Below are 21,684 nucleotides of genomic sequence, written 5' to 3'. Positions count from 1 at the left end.
ATCTAAATACATACACACGGAAAACACAAGACTTCCACGTACACGTCCTGTACGTTGATATACATTTCACAAACATACTCAAGCAAAGACACACACACATCTCCTTGCACTATAACACACAGACACACATACATTATTGGCCCCTGTGACAGATATACTGCAGTTTCATTCCATTCACTCCAGAGCTGCCTCCATGATATACTGACTACACTGCCTGTTAATACAATATCTGCGCTAGTGCTTTCTATCCAACCTCCCAGCTGACAAAAAACACAGAATATAACACCTAACGTGAACGTACGCATCTCCAGCCTGATGCTAGGAAATGCTGAGAATTAACTGAATGAGAAAAAGAACAAAAACAATCCAGATCGTTCTGGGTTCGGGCCAGTGTTTATCTAACAATAACCATACGTTCAATAACACCTCTGCTTTTTGGCTACCGTTGCATGCAAGTCTCTGTGTGTGTGTGTGTGTGTGTGTGTGTGTGTGTGTGTGTGTGTGTGTGTCGGGGGTGGTAAAAGAAACAAAAAAAATCATGCGGCAAACAAACGACAATAGCCATTGATTCGGATTTTCTATGCCGATTCTCTTTCCCACTTGATCAAACTCAGGGCATTTGATAAGTAAAAGGATAAAAGACAGAGGTGATGGAGATAGGGGGGTTTGTTTTGTTTGTGCAGAATAGTAGAAGGGGGGTAGGGTTGGGCGTTAATCTTTTTTTTTTTTCTGGGGGAATAAGCAGACTGGGCTTCAGCACCTGTGATAAGGGACATTCTTTAGCCAGAGAGCTCTGATTCATGTCTTTGAGTAACTCCTTGAGGGCGTTTCTTACTGTAGAGTGGCTCCATTGCTCGGGTGGCAGGTCCTCCAGCTTAGGACAACTGTGGAGAGAGAGAGGAGAGGAGACATACGGGGGTGTGGGGTGGACGGGGACAAGGAAGATAAGATAGGGAGAGGAAAGGGGGGGATTGATAGGGATGTACAGGGAGGGGGGAGAGAGGGGTGAGGGAAGAGCATGAGAACCAATTCAGATGGAGAAGAGACAAAGATAGAAAGGAAAGCCAGCAGCCCTGATGGTATCTTGAATGAATTGATAAAATACACAAGCCACAATTTCAGCAACACAATATTAAAATTATTTAATCTGGTTGTAAAGGTTGGATATGTCCCTGATCTATGGAGCAAAGTGGTAATAACACCAATCTTTAAATCTGGAAATAAATTCGACTCAAACAACTACTGAGGCAACTTGGGGAAGTTACCCTGCAGCATCCTTAACACCAGACAGCAATACTTCCTCATCCAACATTATTTATTTTCTAAACAGCTTTGGCCTGATCCTAAAATTGATTGCAAATGGAAAACATATTACATAATTAAACACTGTATAAAAACATCAAATGTAGATTATTGTTCATTATTGATTAATCTGTTGATGATTTGTTTCTATTAGGTCAAGCAATCGTGTAGTCCTTGTCAGAATACAGTTTAAGTTACCGGAGACCAAAATTACATCTTGTTTTTATCCAACCAACAGTCAAAACCCCAAAGATATTCAATTTATAATGATTTAAATCAGAGAAAAGCAGCAAAATCCTCACATTTGAGAAGCTGAAACTAATGAATGCTAGGCATTTCTACTTGATAATCAAATTATCAAAATTGCCAATACATTTTCTGTCAACTGTTTTATCGATTAATCAACTAATAATAATACAAACACTGAGTGTTCTGTTAAGAATTGGCAATTTGGGAACAGATTACTTCGCTCAAAACAGAGGTTTAAAACCGGGTTGCAATAGTAGTCCAAGCCTGTTTAAAATGTATATTGATGAATTAGCCAAATCACTGGAACAATCAGACAGACAGAGTGGTAGAGACAGAGCGAGGAAACCAGAGAGAAAGAGAGCTGAACACACATGGGCTCCCGCTCTTTTTTCCTGCTGCAAGCACCCCTCCAAGACAGACAGATTTCATTTGGCGCATCAAGCAGATGCATCTGGAGATTGCTCTGTCTCTCTCTCTCTCTTTGCCTGCCTCACTCCATCTCCCTCTTTCATATTCTCCCTCACTCTCTCTCCCTTTCCCTCTCTCCTGATTGTTCTGATTAGTTAATTACTTTATACAACACATCTGCTGGATTGATGCATGAATTATACATCAGCTGCATGTGGCGACTATTATTTCGTGTTACTTCTACCTTCCTGGCTCGTTGTGCTCGGCGAAACAATTTAAGGTGTTACTGGCTAGATTTCTGCGGCAGTCGGGGCAGGGGAGGGGGTGAAGGGATGGTGGGGCAGGGAGAGAAAAGGGGAAAAACAAATACAAAACAATAACAATACTGACAACAAATATGCAGCAAAATCAAAATAGATTTATATATCAAATAAATTGGCTTTGACATTAGCTGGTGTCGTGTGCCGCAGGAATTCAGTTCTACCGATTTCTTACCGACACTCGATTTCTGAGTTTTGAAAATGAGAAATATATTTACACGGTGGGTGCGAGTGTGGAGTAACAAAACTGAGCACCAGTGAGAGCGGCTAGTTTGCTCTAGATAAACACTTCACGTGGGCCAGACATATGTTCAATGTATTTCGCATTGCATATTTCACTGAATTACTTTTCGTTAAAACTGCCTTGACACTTGACAAGTGAGAGATGAGAGACTGAGTGAGGGCTGATGAGTGAACAAATGCATGAGACATTTGTGTGTGTGTGTGTCCATAAATCTATCAGTCGATGTGTTGGCAACGTTACAAGCAAGGAGATAACCGAGTGAGTGGCATAGAAAAGGATGTGTGCAACGGTCGAGGCTAACATCTGCTTGAAGCAAAAGACACAACCTCACACACACACAAACAATGGATTTTCCAGAACACCTTAAACTGCTCCAGCAGCCAGAAAGCCTCTAGGGAGAGGGAAGTGAACAAGAGGAGGGAAGGAGGGATAGACATAAAGGGGTAGTGGAGAAAGACAGCTATCCATGCATTCAGGGCTAGCATGCCAGAAATAAACACAGCCTTCTGTATTTTGTGTGTCTGTGTGTGTCTGTGTGTGTGTGTGTGTGTGAGTGAGAGACAGCTTCACTGGTAAAGTTGGGTAGTGGTGATGTGGTGTGTGTGTGTGGGGGGGGGGGGGTACAGAAGGAGAGGGGAGAGAGAGGAAGAGGCAGAGCAAGGTAGAAAAAGAGTAGGAACAGCAGCTGGCACAAGCCTCCGCACCAGCGCCACACGGCTGTTTGTGTGTGTGTGTGTGTGTGTGTGCGCGTCTGCGTGTCTATGAGCATATATGAGCCTGTTTGTGTCCATGTCTATAAATGCTTGTATGCTCTCGCTGTGTGTATAAATACAACGAAGCCTCACACCTACAGAGCAGCATTTAGCGTACAATATGGTGAGTGATGGAACAAGACAGCTCGCAGTACTCAGTGTAAGAAGGTTTTAGCCTGTTAGTCTCCTTTATTATAAGCAATGTAGATTCAGGAGAAATATTTTTTACCTAAAATATCCAGAGCGGCCAGGTTTATCTATGAACTATTTCAGGTGAACAACCTTGTATTCATCTGCTGCAGAGTCATTTTTAGCCATAGGCAGTCTCCAGTTGCCCACCACATTCATTTTTTTATGAAAAGAGCTAAAGTAGTGCTTGGTTCTAAAACATTTTACCAATCTCCGATGCAAAAATGTCAATATTATCTGCATATTGGTTAACATCACCAAGTATAGAGCAGCTCAAACAGATACTGTACATCTACTTACTCACTCACCACACTGCAAGCTAAATTGTTAGCATGGATGCAAGGATTATTTTTTCAATCTGTGCTGCCATCACTTAATGGGTAAATTGACAAATAAACCAGTCTGTGTTTCTTTAGCGCCATAAGTCGAGGAAGTTTTTGATATTCAGATAGTTTTTTCCCCATTTCCAAACGTCAGTCTGTTGTATGTGAATAATAATGCCATCCTCAGCATCATACATGCAGAGGGCATCAGCAGACTGGCACCTGCCTCTGGGCATACAATACATGCTAGTTGTGTTGTGAGTGTTGGACTAAAAGGTAAAACTGTGCTTCTATATGTATCAAAGCAATCCAATACTGGTGTGTCTGTGTGTGTGTGTGTGTGTGTGTGTGTGTGTGTGTGTGTGTGTGTGTGTGTTTTAGCTTATGACACTGCACATTTGTGGATCGTAGGCAGGTAAAAAAATAAAAAAATAAAAATGTATGAACATCTACACACATACTTTCAAGTGTGTGTGTGAATCATAACGTCCCAGTGTGCGCGTTTCTTACCTGTGCAGCTGGATCTTAAGCGTGACAACGTGGTAGACGTCCTGCAGCATGTCAGCCACTGTAGCATCCGGTGCGTCTGTCACGTATGACAGGGGCACGGGGTTCCACTTCCCCACCTGAATCATGCCTAGATGATGCAATATGCACAAATGCGCACACAAATAAACATGGACACGCATAGGAATAACGACAGGTACATGGACACACAAAAACACAAACAATGGACGCAAGAGCAGACATAAAAAGAAGTGAGTACATCAGCACAAAGCTGTTACTGACCACACATTTTAACTATTTAACAGTAACACATGCACAGTAAGAATAAAGCCATGAGTCGCCATCCCAGAGGCATTTTGGTGACCATCGTATTTTTTCATTTATTAGTGAAATCTCAACAATCATGAGAATTTCTCCTGAGAGTGCCTTAAATATAAGTGGACGCACAAATAACAGGAAGTAAGCTTATGGGAGAGGTGGACTATGATATGTGTGTGTGTGCGTTTGTGTGTGTGTAAGGGGGACGGACAGGCTATAATAAAAGAGCATGCTAAGAGGCACCTTGAAACAGCCACCCTCGGCCTGCGTGTGCTCAAGTGCAATTAGAAGAACCTTTCCTCCACCTGCCCCTCCCACCCACTGAGTCACTGAGTATATGTGCGTATAAATATATACAGTATGAGTGTGTGTGTGTGTGTGTGTGTGTGTGTGTGTGTGTGTGTTACTTGCTTATATGCACAGTGTATGAATGTGCATGTAAACACAAGTGTGTAAGCCTGTGTATTCATACATCTGTGTGGGAATGTGTGTGAGTGTGTGACCCCTGAGACTTGAGCATCTCCTGTCTGGGATCAGTGTCAGGATGCATTACTGTGGCTTCAGATCTGCTGGCGGAAGGCTATTATAGTCACACAGTGTGTGTAGCTTTTGTGTGCGAGTCAGGCATAAAGAGTGCACGTTAACAGAAGTAACAGCATGTGAAAAAATGCTGTAGAGAAGATGTTAATGAGCATTAGAGAGATCAAGTGGCAGAACAGAGAAGAAAATTAAGAGATGATAATGAGAATCAATGAGCGACTTCACTGGTTACCTTTGGCCTGGGCCGCTGAGCTGTGGGAGTAGCCCAGTGACAGCAGGGCCATCTCGATGAGCTGGTTGAAGAGCATGTCCTTACGCACCAGGACGAACTCGGCATGCTCCTCCTTGCTATCAAAATCCATGGGATTCTCATAGTGCTCGACCACACAGAACACAGGCAGCATGTTGCCTGAGGACATCGAGACACAGAGACAAGTGAGAACTAGAAGGGTTCACATTTCTTCACGTGTAGACTTTGACCTTCAGTATTCTGCGTGTTTGTGGAGGGATTAATATTTCTCGCTGATGATTAAGTTACACTGAGGTTGAGTGTCAAGGGATTATGAGTGAGTGAATAGATTGCTGCTAAGTGGAAGTTCTGTGCAGAAATGAAGTAAAACAGGAGTTTGGACCACAAAGGCATTTTTTCCTTTTATAGGGCAATTTCTATTTAAACCCTCACCTCTTTGTCTCAATGCCCAACACTCAAGGAACAACGCAAGGAATCAAACACTCCTGAGGTGACCCGCACAATTTCAGAGACTGAATTTGTTCCATTTCTTTCATTTAGAAATGCTTTCTTTTGTCATGTAATTTCCATGATCTTTTTCAAAGATGGTTCTTCCATCTGTAATCCCATTTTAAGAAGCTTTTTTTAATCAGCTGTTAGAGGATTCCTTCCTGCAGTCTTAGGTTCATCTTCCAGGTTTTAAGATGATGATACATCAATACAATACAGAGACATTGCACTATGGCATGCAATGATTAGTGTGAGTTGTGTGTTTATTAAGTATTATACTGTTCGTATGTATCATAGAAAGAAGTATCACTTTTAGTTTGGTGTGAACAAACATGAAGGAGCCACTAAAAATCCTTCAACCTTTGAAACAATAAACATTTTATTAACCATTAAGGCTGTGGGCTCACATTAGCCTTTCTTTCTGCCTGTCAACCCAAAAACATCTTCCCATGATGCAGCACTTCAAATCCCAAGCCACCTCTGCACCCTGAGGTATACTAGTCTGTGTCAACAGTGGCTGTGCTTTTAGGTGGTATGAGCAATCCTTGTCCAAAGACTGTCGAATGTTCAAGGGAGCTACTGTGCAAATATCACCCAATATGCCATTTTTCCTAAAATAACATCCTTGAAATTTAAGAAAGTTTAAGGGCATGGGGCGGACTTGGCCTTTTGAAGTCTCAGTCTGAAAGAAACCTACAGAGGGAAATCAAAATTTTGTTAAAGTGTTGATGAAGAGGGTATCTATAGCTTACAGTACTTAGTAAATCCTACGCTGTTTATGAGATGCCCTGTTGCCCTACTTTCTCAGTATGCCTCCATTCTACTATTACCTGAACACATTTCTGCACATTTATTGTGCTTGCTGATTAAAATGATTCACATTCTAATATTTTCCAAACCCAGGCATTCCAGAAGATGCACACAGCTCTGGCAAAACAATCAATAAGCCGACAGATGCCAGGGAATGTGCTGAAAGAGCTGCTTTTCTCCTCCCCCGATTTTAATAGATAAAGATCTAACAATAAAGACTGCTGTGTAGGTTCATTTGGGGGATCAATACTGGCTTTGTTTCCAGGGAGCCCAGAGAGGGCTGCGGTAAATATTGTTTCGGGCTCGGACACAATGCCCACTGTGGGCCCTCTGCGAAGCCTCCGCCGCGGACCGCCCGCCTCCCTCGCCTGCTTCACCCTTTACCCAGGAAGAAACCAAAAAAAACAAACAAAAAATGATGAAAGGGAAGAGGAGGAGAGAGCAATGAGGAGGCTTGGAGGAACAAACGTCGTAGGAGGCCAAAAGAAGCAGAGATGATGAAGGTGAAAAATTAGGCTCTCTCAGCTGGCGTGCAACACGTAGATTAAAGGAGCAAATAAGAGAAACTGCCCATCTGAGGACACTCACACAGCCACATTCCAAAAGTTCCTGAGTCCCTCTTGCCCAAAGAAAACCAAACCGGCCAAACAAACAAACAAACAGATGAGCGTTAGCTGCCAAATGCTATTACATCCCCAAACCTGCAAGTTTTGAAGCTCATTTCCAACCCACAAAGAAAAGAAAACATAGAAAAACATGATCATAAAAAGGTTCATATTTTGGATAGCTTTGCCCGCCGTGTTTTTCACGAGACGACACAAGTTATATTAAAAAGCTATGTCATAATCATGAGTAAAGGCTCCCTTTAAACAGGAATTGCTCTTAAAGGACTGAAACTTCCCCTTAATAAACAAATGTCGGAGCGGGAGGGCTGAAGGAGCAGTGACACAGCGATATGCAGCACGACACAGGAATAATTCTCACAGTGCTCTTCTATTAACTATTGTCTGGGCAAATCAGTGGGAGTGTGTGCAGTGTGTATGTGTGTTTGTGCTGAGATAACTAAAGAAGCATTGTAAAAAGGTTTAAGAGTTTTGGAGAGCGTGCAGGGGGTGTTGGTGGTGGTGGTGGGTGGAAGGTGGTGTGTATGTGTGTGGGGGGGCTATTTAAAATGCATTTAGTTTTCCTCTGTTAACATGGTTTATTCTCCTCTTACTCGTACTTTGTTTCACGATCAGTTTGTTCAGAGTAGGGCTGCAACTAAGGAATACTTCCTTTATTGATTTATTTGTCAATTATTTGATAAATTAATAAATTGTTTAGTCTATAAAACGTCCGAAATGAGGGCTAAACCAATTATTATCTCCATTATGGATTATTTTCTCGATTAATAGTCAGAAAATAGTGAAATATGTTCATGAAAATATCTCCAAAAGTAACATATTCAAAATTGCTTGTTTTGTCCAACCAACAGTTCAAACCCCAAAATATTTAGTTTTCTGTCACACAGGAAAATGAAAAGCAGCAAATCCTCACATTTGAGAAGCATGTTTGGTATTTTTGCTTGAAAAATTACTTGTTGGTTGGTGATTAGTATTCTGAAAACTAACTACCAATTAATCCTGAATCATCTCCGCTCTGTCAGAAATAGTGAAAGGAGCCCCTCACAAATTTCCTAGAATTCAAGGTGATGTTGCCCAATAAACAGTCCAAAACCCACAAATTTACAATCATCGCATGAAGTTGAGAAAATGAGTAAATCTTCACATTTGAGATGCTGAACGCAGCAGATGTTTGGCATTCTTGCTTTCTGAATGACAAACATTAAATAAATCAAACAAAATTGTTCTTGAGTCATTTTCTTTTCATTGACTAAACAAATCCCCTAATCTCTCTCACACTCTCCCTCTTACCTCTCTTGTGACAGGTCTTTAGCAGGTGGCCGGTGGGTTTGTAAGGAACCCCGGCTAGTTTGGCCCCGGTGCTGCCCAGCCTGACCCGGCCCAGGGGGCTGCCGTTCTGCTCGAGCCGGGGCAGCTTGGCAGGCGGGGCCTTGGCCTCCCCCATGCTGTTGACCAGCTCAGAGTTCTCCTTGCCTAAACACGCCTCGCTGAGATGGTCCATCATTCTCAGCACCTCTGCTCACTATCACCTGGGGAGAGAGACACAAAATGATTCAGCTGTCAGCGGAGATATGTGTGTGGCATAAAAGAAGCACAGCTATAAGGTGATGCGAGGGGAGCAATGAACACAAAATCTCGTGTGTTGATATCACTGACATGTGAAGACGTGACGGGACATTTTTATAGAGCAAAAAATGTGCTTTAAGTAATTGAAACCTCTGAGAACAGAACCATTACGGCAATAACTGTCAGTTCCTTCAGCTGTGTTCACTTGGACCACGGTGACGTTTTCGTGCCGCTCTAAAGTTCCCATTTTTCAACACATGTATTATGTATGGGTGTCCCGTTAGAGATTCCCCTTGCGAGAGGGAGCAAACAAGCTCTGGTTTTAGTGCAAACACATTCATTTGCTGGGAGATTCCACTTGAATGACTACAGTGCAGTTCAAGGAACAAGGTTCTGTTGCGGCGCACGCAGAGAGGGGAAACTAACATAATTCGGTTTCTGAGTCACTTCGTGTGGCTTCACGTTCATGACGCAGCTCGGAGGGAAAAGGAGGCGAAAGGCCGCAACGTCATTTTGCTGACAGACACACGCACACACACAGACAGCTACATGACTTTACAGGTGTGAACTGATATTGCAAGTGCAGAGCGATATACATGGCAAGCAAAAAGTTTAAAACTCTTGGGATTGGGGGGGGGGATAGGCTGCTTCAGAAAACTTCAAAACAGATAATTGCTGACTCATGAGGATAGCCATCAAAGTTAAGAAAAGAAACAACAAGGGAGAAATACAGAGGAAGGAAAGATGGAGTCTCTTCAGCAGCTTTAACTACAGGTGCTTTAGTGAACAGATACTGACTTAGGCTGAAGCTGACATACATACATTATTTAAACTCCCTAAAACTTAAACTTTAAGATTTGATTAATCATAATATGTGTTCATTTATAAAACTGCAAAGGGAAAGTAATTATGGGCGATCCTGCATGCAAGTTTCTGAATTGTGATGAACTGGAATGCTGTTGTCAAAGAGTGAAAAGGGTAAAATCATCCACCCCCACGCAAAAGATCGTGAACTCCCCCATTCATTCCATGCAATGAGGCAACTAATTCCCCACAAACAAGGGGCCAAAGGCATCCAGACCCGGATACAGTCCGGATCCAGGTCAGGATTTTTAAATGACCTTAAAACACAAGAACAGGAGCATTAGGTCAAATGGACACAATACCCCTAAAAAGGGGGGAGTTAAGGGAGGACAAGTTGAGAGAAAAATCTTCCAAACCAACCTGAAACGCAGCACTTCAGCACTGGGGAGCATATAACGCCGCCTGGAAAACGCGTCTTCTTCAAGTTTGGCCAGGATAGAAAAGGGGGGGGGGGGGAGGAAAGAACCCCCAAAACAACTCCCGGTTTCTCTCTCCTTATCTCTCTCAGCGTCTCCCTCTCTCTTTACGTGTGCATGACAGCAAACGGTTATCTTTGAAAAAAAATTTAAAAAAATGAATAATTTAAAAAAATCAGTGCTTAAACAGACGCTTTCTCCTGCTCTTCTTCGCAGAGGACTGACAGGCGGTGCGAAAAAACAACAACCCAGGTCTGTGGCAGAGACGACGAGGTCGAGATGGACCGTGATAGGCGAACATTGGTAAGCGGTTATGTGTGTGTGAGAGTGTGTGTGTATATATATATATGTGTGTGTGTGTGTGTGTGTGGTGTCCGTTTAGCCCTATCGTTAGCTAATTCCGTCCAACTGGAGGAAAAGAACGGCAACCGAAACCGTTAGAACCGGCGACATTTAGCACAAAGTGAGCGGTTAGCCGCGTCCATCGGTTACAAGTGAAGGCGACTTCTGCTTTAGTTCGCACCACAACATCCAAATCGCTCCATCGGCAGGCAGGCAGGCAGCCGTACAGTACAGTTAGCCGTCGCCAGTATGAACCCCAGCACCTCGGGCACAGTTGTAATGATAATAACCGCCGCCGAGACCCAGTAAACCCTCGCTGTGTATGTTCACGGAGGGACCAACGTACACAAAAATAGCTTCACGTCGGTTTAGCTAGATTTGACTACCGGCAGAGAGAATGAGAGAAAAAATAATAATAATAATAACCGACAGTGAGATCTTCCTATCGAGGCGATGTGGAGACGATATGCGGACAGTCGAGAAACAGGTCCGCAAAATAAAACAAGGAGAGGGGGGTCAAAAAGTGCGGTCTACTTTCCGATGTCGAGGATAAATAAGGCTTGCTGTGGACGCATAGGAGAGCTGCCTGCGATAGTAATAGTAGGAGGTGTCCTGTTGGTTGGGGATTGGCGTCCGGACGGAGCTCCTCTTTCTTTCTATCTCCCTCTCTGTCTCTCCCCCTCTCACTCCGTCTCTCCCTCTCTGTCCCCATTAAATTATTAGTTGTATTGACTCATCACTCCCCCCTCTCCTCTCCTCGCTGCTGGTGCTGCCGCTACTTGTGCTTCCCCTTTCTCCTCCTCATTTCAAATGGCATGGTAGTAGATGGGGTAAAAAAAAAAAAGGGGGGAAAAATAGATAGGAGGGTGTGTGTGTGTGTGTGTGTGTGTGTGTGTGTGAGAGAGAGAGAGAGAAAAGAGAGAGTGGGGGTGAGGTGTGTGAGGAAGAGAGAAATAATCCCCTTATTATAAGAAAACAGATGATTCCTCAGCATCTCAGGTCGAAAAGTCCTGGCAGAGACAAATAAAGTAAAGAGAGTGGACAGGGAGAGAAACCACACATAAACACACACAATAGAGAAGAACGGTGGTGCGATTTCCGGCTGTGCGCGCAGGAATTTTTAATCAGCTTGATTAGAGTGAGGCGGTCCTGCATTTATTACCGGATACACACAGATGCTCACACACACACACACACACACACACACACACACACACACACACACACACACACACACACATATACATTCATTTATTATGCGGTTTTTATTTTACAAAATATCTTAAATTCAATGATTTAGGCAACAATTGCAAAAGCTAACATGAACTATTAGACTCCAGTCAATGGTTGAGATATACAATCATCATAATAAACTAAAGGCAAACCAAAAAAATTACACATTACATTTATATAAAAGCTTTTATGCATACCCACCACCAAAACTGATAACAAAAACACAAAACATGGTCCTTCTTGCATGTGCAATCAGATTATGGATGTACTTTTTCCTCTTTTAACAAACAAGAGTTGGTTATAGACTTATTTCTTATTATATATGCTATGAAATGATACAAGTGGGTAATAGCTTCTTTCAAATGGAAAAACTTACAGTTAATGTCCATCTGTAAACAAGACAAAAACCTAAATATTTATATATTTAAGTAGGTAGAAATTTACATCTTGGCCATAATGTACACTCTGTATTTACACTACTAAATATTTATGACAGCCTTAAAAAGGGGGAACACTCTATTCTTCTGCACAGTGAAAGGTAGTGAGCTACATCCCTGGTTATAGGTTGGTGGTTTGTCAACAGACAACTGCCCTCAAAGTCAAGTTGCAAGGATTTATCAGCCTAATATTTAGCTATTGCATTGTAAATATGGTAAAGTGCATATATTCTAGCAAATTATAATCACTAAACAAAGAAAAATAAATGATCTAAAAGGCGTTTTCTCCCCCTTTATATATAATTAAGGTCAATTTGCTAGCACTACATGTTGAGGTTTGTATGACTAAAAGTACTTTAACTTTATACTACAAATAAAAAAGGGAATTTTGGTGGGATGTCCTAACACTACATCTATGTAGACTGTGCTCTTGTCTAAAAATGTAAAGATGGCTGACATTTCCCATCTCAACAATTTACTTTTGCACTGCTATTATCTCACAAACTTTACCTCCATGGTAGGTCATTCTGTGTTATGTCAAACTGGATTATGCCAAAATATTAGACAAGCTAATCTCTGTTGATATTGTCAACAAAACCCTGAACTGTCAAAGTGGAGGAAGAACTGAGATGAGGTAAGAAAGGAAAGGAAGATTGTTTAGAGGCTAGAGAGCGACAAAATCTCTGCAAACAATATCAAGCGAGAAGGTTTTCTCAAGTTGATGTGTGAGCTATTATTATTTTGTAATTATTTCATGAACCTTTTCCTGCTGGCAGGCGTTGCCCTAGAGCAAACTGCAAAAATATCAGACAAGGTAATCTCTGTTGGTATTGTCAATAAAGGCCTGATTTGTCCTTAAGGTGGCCTAATAATAACTGTTTCACTTTGACTTTATGAGCAAAGGCCAGACTAATATCTTGTCCACACACACACACACACACAGAAGTGACAATAGATGCACCAATACTGTCTGCAAGTGTGAGGTGTATGAAGAGCCAGAGGGATGAGTGCGTGAAGCAAAGTTCATTGTCGAGATCACTGAGTTTAAAAAAAAATACTAATATCCTATAAATATTATGAATAGAATGAAAGATAATAAGACAACAAGCAAGATGGTGCGATATAGTACGACATCAGGCCAGTATCCACATCAAACAAAAAAGAACAACGTCTGTCCAGGTTGTGTAAGAACAAAAACAGGAAACCAACAGAAAACAGGAAGTGTGTACACCTTTCACGGCGACAAAGCCAGAGGTTGTGAACCGACCGTGGAGGTCAGGTGCATTTGAAATGCTACATAACACTACGTGCTTATTATTAAATCTTTGCAGGGCTCATAAACTCCCTCTGTGTGAGACCATAAATACAGTAATGGTACATCTTCTCACACAAAGCTGTTGTTTCATAAACAATGGTACACTACAGACGTGAGCTCCTCGGCTTAGCTTGACAGGAACCACTGTCAGCTGTCGAAAGAAAGTCTACGGAACAACTATGAAGAAAATCATTCAGATTTACAGAAGGTGTTTACTAGAGTCCTTTTAAAAGAAGGCGGATATTGGAACAGATCAAAAAATCTACCACGGAAGAAATGATGGTGTGCTGTATCACTACGCAGTAGAAACAGTACAGTTGTACCTCCCATTCAAACCCTAGTAGTGAAACCAGATCCTTCTTCCACCCACCCATGTGAGGTCAAAAGTTTGCACATTTCAAAATACATTTGTGTCCAGAAAGGCTACATTAGGAATTCACTGCAGAAGGCCAGCGGAGAAGCTTTTAACGGAAAAATAAAAATTGAAACTCACCTTTCGGACCTGCAATGGAACAATGTCTTGCAATATTGACACCTACTGTAGTTAGCATGAGGTGTAAGTTTTGAGGGGGCGGCTGCATTTTACAAAGGGTCCCACGTCTGTGGTTTTTTTAACAGGAAATGGAAGATTTGTTGAAACTGCTTGTAAAAGACCCCGACTTGTTTGAATTTATGAGCAGAGGCTGCTGCACAGATTCAGTGATCAATTCTTATCTTAACCATTCTCGGGGTTTCAGTGAGCTGCCAACACTGTGGACTAAACACAGCTGCGGTGTGCAGTGTGGTTAAATGGCTCTGCTATGTGTCTGAATAAAGAACCTAAACTGTGGAGTAATTACTATATTTTCAGAGATTCATTCCAACAAGAGATATTATTCAGCTTCTGAAAAAATGGAACAAAGATTTTTATAAAGTCGCTGATGACATGAAAGTAAAATTCACAAATGAATCATTCTGAAGTTACTGTCTATCTTGAGCTCTTTGCTACAGGTACATTAAAGAGGATTAAATTGCTGTGTTATTTATACTTTTCTTTTTAAAAATAATAGATAATTCATATCAGGTTATATTTCGTCTCTGAAATGGATGTGCAGCGTTTTAGAAAGTGTTTCATTTTTCCAGAATGTATCTACTGTTCAAGTTCATTGGTGTCACTGTGATATGTAGTAACATGAATCGCACAGACAGGCTGCAGCCCCCCCCACACACACACACCCAAACCTTATCCTCAGCAAATCACTTTTCTTCACCTAGACCTGCACAGCATCGCCGCACAACATTCTGCGTGTTGACATGTTTTACATGATGTTCACTGCAGCTCCTGATTCTCTGTTGTTTTTTTTCCTTGGCTGCAGTTAGCAGCGTTCGGAAAACAGGAGCGACGGTGAAAGCGAGCCATTGTCGGCAAATGCTCTTTTCTATCTGGCATGACGCAAGCAGCCGCAGTCATTTCCACTGTGATTGTCGGGCACCATCAGAGAGCATCGATAACCCCTGCCAGGCCTTGGCACCGCCAACAGGTGCCGGCACTGCCAGCTAGGTTGGCACCAACGTGGCTGTGAAAACCCTCTGACATCCAGAAGGGCACAGATTTGCACTGAATGCACCACTGAATCAACACTGCTGATTATCAATTAACATATACCGTTTTGTATCACACAGAAAAGAGGGGAAAAATGGGTTTTGAAACACAGAAAGCCTGTTTAAAAATACTAGCTGTGTGCTGTTATAATCACATGCTGAATACAGATTTAGCTCTGTTCAAGGTGGGTTTTACCAGCCTGTGCGGCTTTGTGTTGGAAATACAGTACGAGGTGCACTGTGCATGTAGCTACACAAGTGTAATTGTTCAGGTGAGATTGTGTGCCTGTTGGCTGCATTTGTAAAGAAAACATGAAAATGACATGAGAAACATGACAGACTGGATGCTGAATTGCAACAAAAGACGCCTCATATTTAAATGTCAGGAGTCATAGCATTATACCACAGATACATTTCACCTTCACTGTGCATTACCACAGCTACTGTATGTTTTCACCATATCACACTTATCATAACTATCACATCTGGCCTGCTGCTTTTTAAACCACATGTTTATGTCTCAGGAAGAATGAAACAGCATGTCTCTTTCTAAAGGACACTAATAATCAACACACAAAGGGGGAAAATATGAATAAGAAAATGTATCATTGTTGGCTTAACATCAGGAAGCGTCTTTATTTACTGTGTCAGGCGAAGCCGGCGCCATCACTTACTGTACGTAGGTGTTATGATGTCTTCATGCTCGCCACTTGTGATGCTTCTAATGGGCATTAATACGATTATTTGGATTACTAATACAAATTAGTCTGCACATCCAGTCTGAGCGAACACAAACAGCATGGGGGCTAAGCTCTGTCACTCGTTTGACTTTGAGCTCTTTCTGCAAGTGTCTCCCGCAATAAAAACACACACATAAACATAATAGTATTATTAGAGGCTGCAAAGGATTTAATAATCTGTTGGGGGAACGTGTCAAAACACGCCTGCATCAGTGTGGGCGCACAGATGAAACTCAGTGAGACAGAAGATGTCATGTGCAGTGAAAAAAGGAAAATGAGGGTGGTACAGTAGATGCCATGCAAAACCAACAAGCAGTTAAATGAGTAGTAAAAGTGACAAAAAATGAAATCAGTCTTGTCTAAACCAAAGCACCGAAATTATGCAGAAGCAGATAATATTTTGTATATGACCAAGTACCAATCACATTTTTATTATATATTAAAAGGGAGGCTTTTGACTTTTGGAACAAAGAACTTGTTTACCGCCGTTGGCATTTGTAGGTCAATATGTGGGCAAATGAGTTTGAAAATGCAGACTCACATGTACTACTAAACTAAATATTACTTTTCTACAAAAAACAATGTGGAAAGTCTTGAAAGCCGTAATACTCATTTTACTACAAGCACAATGTGTTATCAGTTTGTCGGCTTAGTTTGTCTCACTTTGCTCTTTGTCTTCTCAGAGATGCAATTGTTTATGAGTGAGATTTTTTTTTGTGTGACTTATCTACCCAGACAACTGTTGCATAAAAACATAACACTTCTATATAGTTATGGAGTTCAGGGTTGAAATGGTATATTAATGTTCCCTCATAAGACATCTGAGGACCAAGAAAAATTGCTTAATCAGTTGTTACGAGGTAAGCACAGATAGAGTAAATATTCCATTATCACCATATCCTCCAAATCAAATTAGTTTCATGTTTTCCATTAGCCTCTCATACAGCGAGTGTGGCTTTCAATTACTTGTGAAATAAGGTGATTTCTACATTTTCATATGTCCGCGTTTCGGTGTGGGAGGAGGGAGAACAGAGAGAAAGAAAGAACAAGGGGGATGTAATGAACTGAGAGTAGACTCCTAAGTGCTTAATTGTTTTATAATCACATGAAGTCGACAGAAATAGAACCGGAGCGAGGGGTCTCCACCTCAAGTCTGCTTAAAGGAAGGCCTAACGCCAGTTGGCCTTGACGGGTCTCTGCATCCCCGTGGAAGGAAAACATCAGGACGTTTTTTAAACCTGTCGTCGAACGATGAAAGACAACCGCTGCTCCACTCACACGCCTCGTTCTCACATCGAAACTCTCCACTCTCTACACCTACCCTTACGATGTGTGTTGTTCACTGTACATAATGCAACTCCCACGCAGACGCACGGCACACACACAGACATACATCGGTTCAGTGGCGGCGAGTGTGCTTCGGTGCCATGTCGAACAAGGCCTCTGTCCTCAGGGCCCGGGCCTCAGCCTGAACCCTGATGCTACAGTCGGCTTCTGTGTCATCAGGTCGACATCGGCTATAATTAGCACCAAGCCAGGTCAGTTCAGGCCTGTGTCAGTCTTCCTCACAGAAATCTGTAATAAAGATTCAAAACTGCATCCCTCCCTGAGGAGACCTTTCATAGCCTTGTTCATATCCCTCCCTCTCTCACTCACCTTTATCAAATTATAAAACCAATTAGTCATAGAACAATCAACGGGCAAGAGAGGCAGGGCTGTTTTTAAAGAAATGACTTTTCTGTCACCGCTCGCTGGACTTCAGTCATCACATGACCAAATAATTAAACTCTAATTTCTGCCTCGTGGATTGCAACAAATAAGCAATTAATAGAGTTTAGAAAGACAGGGGTGTTTTGTGTGCAGGAGAGAGAAAGAGATACTGAAGATGGCAATGAGAGAGGACAGTCTGAAGGGGAGAGAAAGGTTGCCACATCCTGCTGGGTTCTTCCTGAACTGGGGGAGCGGCGGTGAAGGGCACAGTACCCCAGCCTTGTGGGGAGTTCTTGGGAGTGTTAAAAAAATGAAGGCAGGTGATGGGATGGTGTTACTCGCCTCAGTGTGCGAGAAATGACGCTACGCTGAGATGAAAGGAGAGATGGGCTATGAGCTTGTGGGCTCTTAATATCGAGGCTTAAGTAGAAGTATTGAGTAAGAGGTGCAGACTTAAGGATGTGGTTCTTTATCTACATATTTTTCTTTGCATATTTAATCCCTTGTCAAAAGATTCATCATCCATCCACTGACGAACAAAACAGTTGATAAGGGAATAGTGTGTGTGTGTGTGTGTGTGTGTGTGTGTGTGTGTGTGCCAGACAGAGAGAGACAGAATACACTATCTGTTGAAATTGTTTCACTGGAGTATGTGGGTGGGTATTAACAACCTGATCTTAGCGGGATGCGTTTTCCTCTAAATCGCTCTTCTTTTTTTTCACTGAACAAAGGATTCAGAAAAACCTACACAGATTGGATAAAGACAAGCAGCGGAATAAAAGACAATGAGTTTTTTTTTCCTCTCAAGAAAACATTCCCTTTAATAAAAAAAAAACCCATATATTGAGACCTGTAATAATGTGATTTGAATCGTGAAAACTTAGATGTATATGCTTTCTTAAATTATATTTGCCATGGTAGCATGAAGCATGCTCAATAACAAGAACAACAAAAAAGTCTAACATAAGAGGGATGTCATTTTGCAAAAGCGTGACAAAACCGACATGACGGACTTTGGGTTTTTTATCTCCCGGCGAGGACACGCCAACCCATTCGACAAACGGGGTTGATTGTCAGGACCCAAAAACAATGTGACGCTTTTATCACTAAGCCAAGGAATCTGGATCAACAGTATGCAAAGCATATGCCAGAATAAATGCAGTCAAACATGCTGGGACAACATAACCCCCCCTACTCCCCCTCTCTTTTTTTTTTATAAAGAACTTTCCAGATAATGACAAAATGAGCTGTAACTCCCGAATCACACACTAAGCACTCACCCAGGGTGGTATGTCTGTAACTGTTGGAGGGGGGGCTCTCTTACATTTTTGAGCCCTGGAATGCAGCAGTCCCTATTAACACACCAACCTTTTTTTTTTTCAAACAAGTTGCAACATGTCATCAAAAAAAAAACCCTGCTGAGAATCATTGTTATCTTTCTCCTCTATTAGCAATCATAACAGAGGTATTTCATACAGAGGAGGGATGGGGGGTTGGGGTGGGGTGTTAAGGAATCCCCAAAGAGCCACACATTAAAAAACGAGACAGGCCTCTTATTTACTGGCGACAGTCTAATAAATACATTTGCTGGCAGCTAAACAGGTATTTACTCTGCTCCCTACCACAGGTATAATTTCACTGTTTGCTGAGCTGTTATTTTGCTACAGCGATAATTATCGAGGTGGTAAAGAAAGACGATTAATGGTTTTAGCCGAGATATCACTCTCAGCAAAGTGAGGCACAGCCCAGCTCTAAACTCCCAGCAAATATTCAACAGCAGGGATTTTAATAATCTGCATCTTTTGCTATGGGAATTCAAAGCACAACTCCAACGCAAAGCTAAGACGATGTAGCTGTTGCAAACATAGAGGTTACTATTTTAGTGTAGCGACAACACTTTCCCTGCACGTCTTTATTTTCCTGTAAGCTATAAAACTGATGATTCAGAGCATAATCCAATTTTATATCAAAGTATTGAAGCATTCTTAACATCATTTCAGATCAGACTGCATAGCAAAGACAACAACAACAGAACAAATCTGTGCTCTCCAATGTTCAGTCTAATTGGTCTCTCAGGGTCACAGGATAAACTTTGTCATCTACTCTCGCTGTCAACTGACAACCTGCTCTTCAGCGTCTGTTAACTATGACTGAGCGAGAGCTCGGCACGCCAACATGCAGCCGCTGTATTGTACTTCACTAATCTGGTCTAGACTGGAGGGGTATGAGGTTTAACTGGTGATACACCTAACGTACTCACAGGCGACCTGACAACCTGAAGTGACAATTAAAGGAGTTGCAATGTAAAGGTGTCACTGGGCTTTAAACGGAAAAGACCTTTTGCTGTTTGTGAACATTACAAGCTGATTTCCTGCTATTATGCTACTACCGTACAGTAAATGCAGCGTGCACTAGTTTCGATTAGTTGTAATGAAAACAAAGTTAGCTCGGTGGGGGGAAAAAATTGGAGTATAACAAGGTTAAACCTGTAAGTTAGAAGAAGAAAGGTAGAAACACTTAGGTGTTTTCCCAGATTTCTTCCTAATTATAAATCACAGTAGAGTTATTGTAAGACCTGTGAACACGACAGAACACATTCAAAGGAATTAGTTACACACTAATAAGCTGCGACAGATGTTTAGGCTTTACTGGTGGATCTGTGTGACCTGGCAGTCTTACGCATGCAGCGCTGCCGCCATCCTCACTCTCTGATTCTTATCATTCCTGCTAAACAAGTTTATGTGGAGAAACACGCTACCGTGGATATGTACGTGAGCATTTTTTTTGTGCCACTTTCATAACCACAAACTGATAAAAAGTGGTTGTAGTGATGGCTCAGAGCAGAGGAGTAAGAACGAGAAGTTTTGTTTCAACGCTCACAGGTTGCCGTTGAGGCTTTCGTCTTGTCTGAGGACTTTTACAAGAAGTGACACATGGCAGCCTGAGACAGGAAAAGGGCTGTGTGTCATTGCTGTCAAAGGCACTGACCAGATAAGCCACAGCACCTTGAACTGCCACAGATCTGCAAAGATAAAAGGAGAAAACTCACCGGTGCTCTGCCATTACCTGTTTTTTCTCATGCAGGGGTGCCATGCTTGACCTCGTAATCGCATGTGAGCGAGCAAAGCACACAACCTAACAACAGCAAGATAATAAACAACCGGCGTCACTAAAGGCTGAAGATTATATCAGAATAATTGCCCTTTAATTATCTGATCAAGTTTCTGATTTAATGCAAGCGTTTTCACCAGATATTTCTCTGCACTTTATGATCACTTTCACAGTGCACCATGGCTAATAAATCTAATCTTTATAACAGATTATACCTACAATGCAAACTCTAGTCTATATTATGAGTGTATTTGTGCTGATATCTAAATACATAAATTATCTTGAATACCACTGACCATGCTGTTAGGAGAAATGTCAGCTATTTTCTAAAGGAGCAGAGAGTGAAACCTTTAAAACCTGTAAACCACAGAACATCAATGCCCACGCAGTTTTAAGATGGCAATACATCTTCTCATAACCGCTCTCTATCTCGCTCTCAAACACACGCACACACAAACACAAACACACACACAAACACACAGGTCTGGTTGTACCTGAAATTACTTTATCAGCACTGTGACAAAAGCCACAGACCAAGCAGCATTACAACAACATTTCTGTATCATCACATCTATCTGACTGCCTCACACCAAATCAGGCAGACAGAAAGCAATGAATTCATTAACTGTTTGTTTCCCTGCCAGTCTGTCTATTTATTACCTTGCTGGACTCAGTGCAGTGTGTTTTTGAGAGTTGCACAAAGTGTTTCATACAGCAATAAAAGTGGTGAAGCAAGTTGACATGTAATTAAATATTAAGTATATGGAGAGAATAAATGAAGTGGCTCTAATGGCCTAATAAGAAGTAGTAAAAGTAGATGGGCAGTTGGGCTGCAATAGCTTCAGCATCTCCAACAGACATATTAGCCGTTTGATAACAACTGTGGTTTGTCACCGCACACTTCAATATAATGTGTAAAAAGAAAATAGAGGCCTGCTTTGAATTATACACACATTGCAAATACAGTCCTTTAAGATTAATAATTTGAGAGAAACAGAATAACTCTTAAGCAACAGTACACGCCACAAAAGCTCCCTGGTTCCTA

General features: G+C 41.8%; 1 protein-coding gene across 10 annotated transcripts in view; it reads right to left on the bottom strand.

The window, feature by feature from the left end:
• LOC119897086 (DNA-binding protein SATB1) overlaps positions 1 to 21,684 on the bottom strand; it is a 60,147-nt gene that overhangs the window by 37,520 nt on the left and 943 nt on the right. For 3 of the 10 annotated variants that reach the window (XM_038710635.1, XM_038710640.1, XM_038710642.1), the window contains exons 2-6: positions 8,615 to 8,853; positions 5,385 to 5,561; positions 4,298 to 4,424; positions 2,204 to 2,257; positions 761 to 884 (exon numbers count right to left, since the gene is read on the bottom strand). In XM_038710635.1, the coding sequence (XP_038566563.1) occupies positions 761 to 884; positions 2,204 to 2,257; positions 4,298 to 4,424; positions 5,385 to 5,561; positions 8,615 to 8,828 (696 nt within the window). In that variant the 5' untranslated portion in view covers positions 8,829 to 8,853. Of the gene's footprint in view, positions 1 to 760; positions 885 to 2,203; positions 2,258 to 4,297; positions 4,425 to 5,384; positions 5,562 to 8,614; positions 8,854 to 10,114; positions 11,328 to 13,990; positions 14,013 to 21,684 lie in introns of those variants that run through there. The other 7 variants (XM_038710641.1, XM_038710646.1, XM_038710639.1 and 4 more) reach the window with 5 other exon arrangements.

The sequence above is a fragment of the Micropterus salmoides genome, unplaced genomic scaffold (genome assembly GCF_014851395.1).
Source record: "Micropterus salmoides isolate LMB-PRFRI ecotype aquatic unplaced genomic scaffold, ASM1485139v1 Ms_hic_scaffold_11, whole genome shotgun sequence".
Classification (NCBI taxonomy): Eukaryota; Metazoa; Chordata; class Actinopteri; order Centrarchiformes; family Centrarchidae; genus Micropterus; species Micropterus salmoides.
Note: the sequence above shows the minus strand (reverse complement) of the source record. Positions and strands in the feature narration are given on the sequence as shown.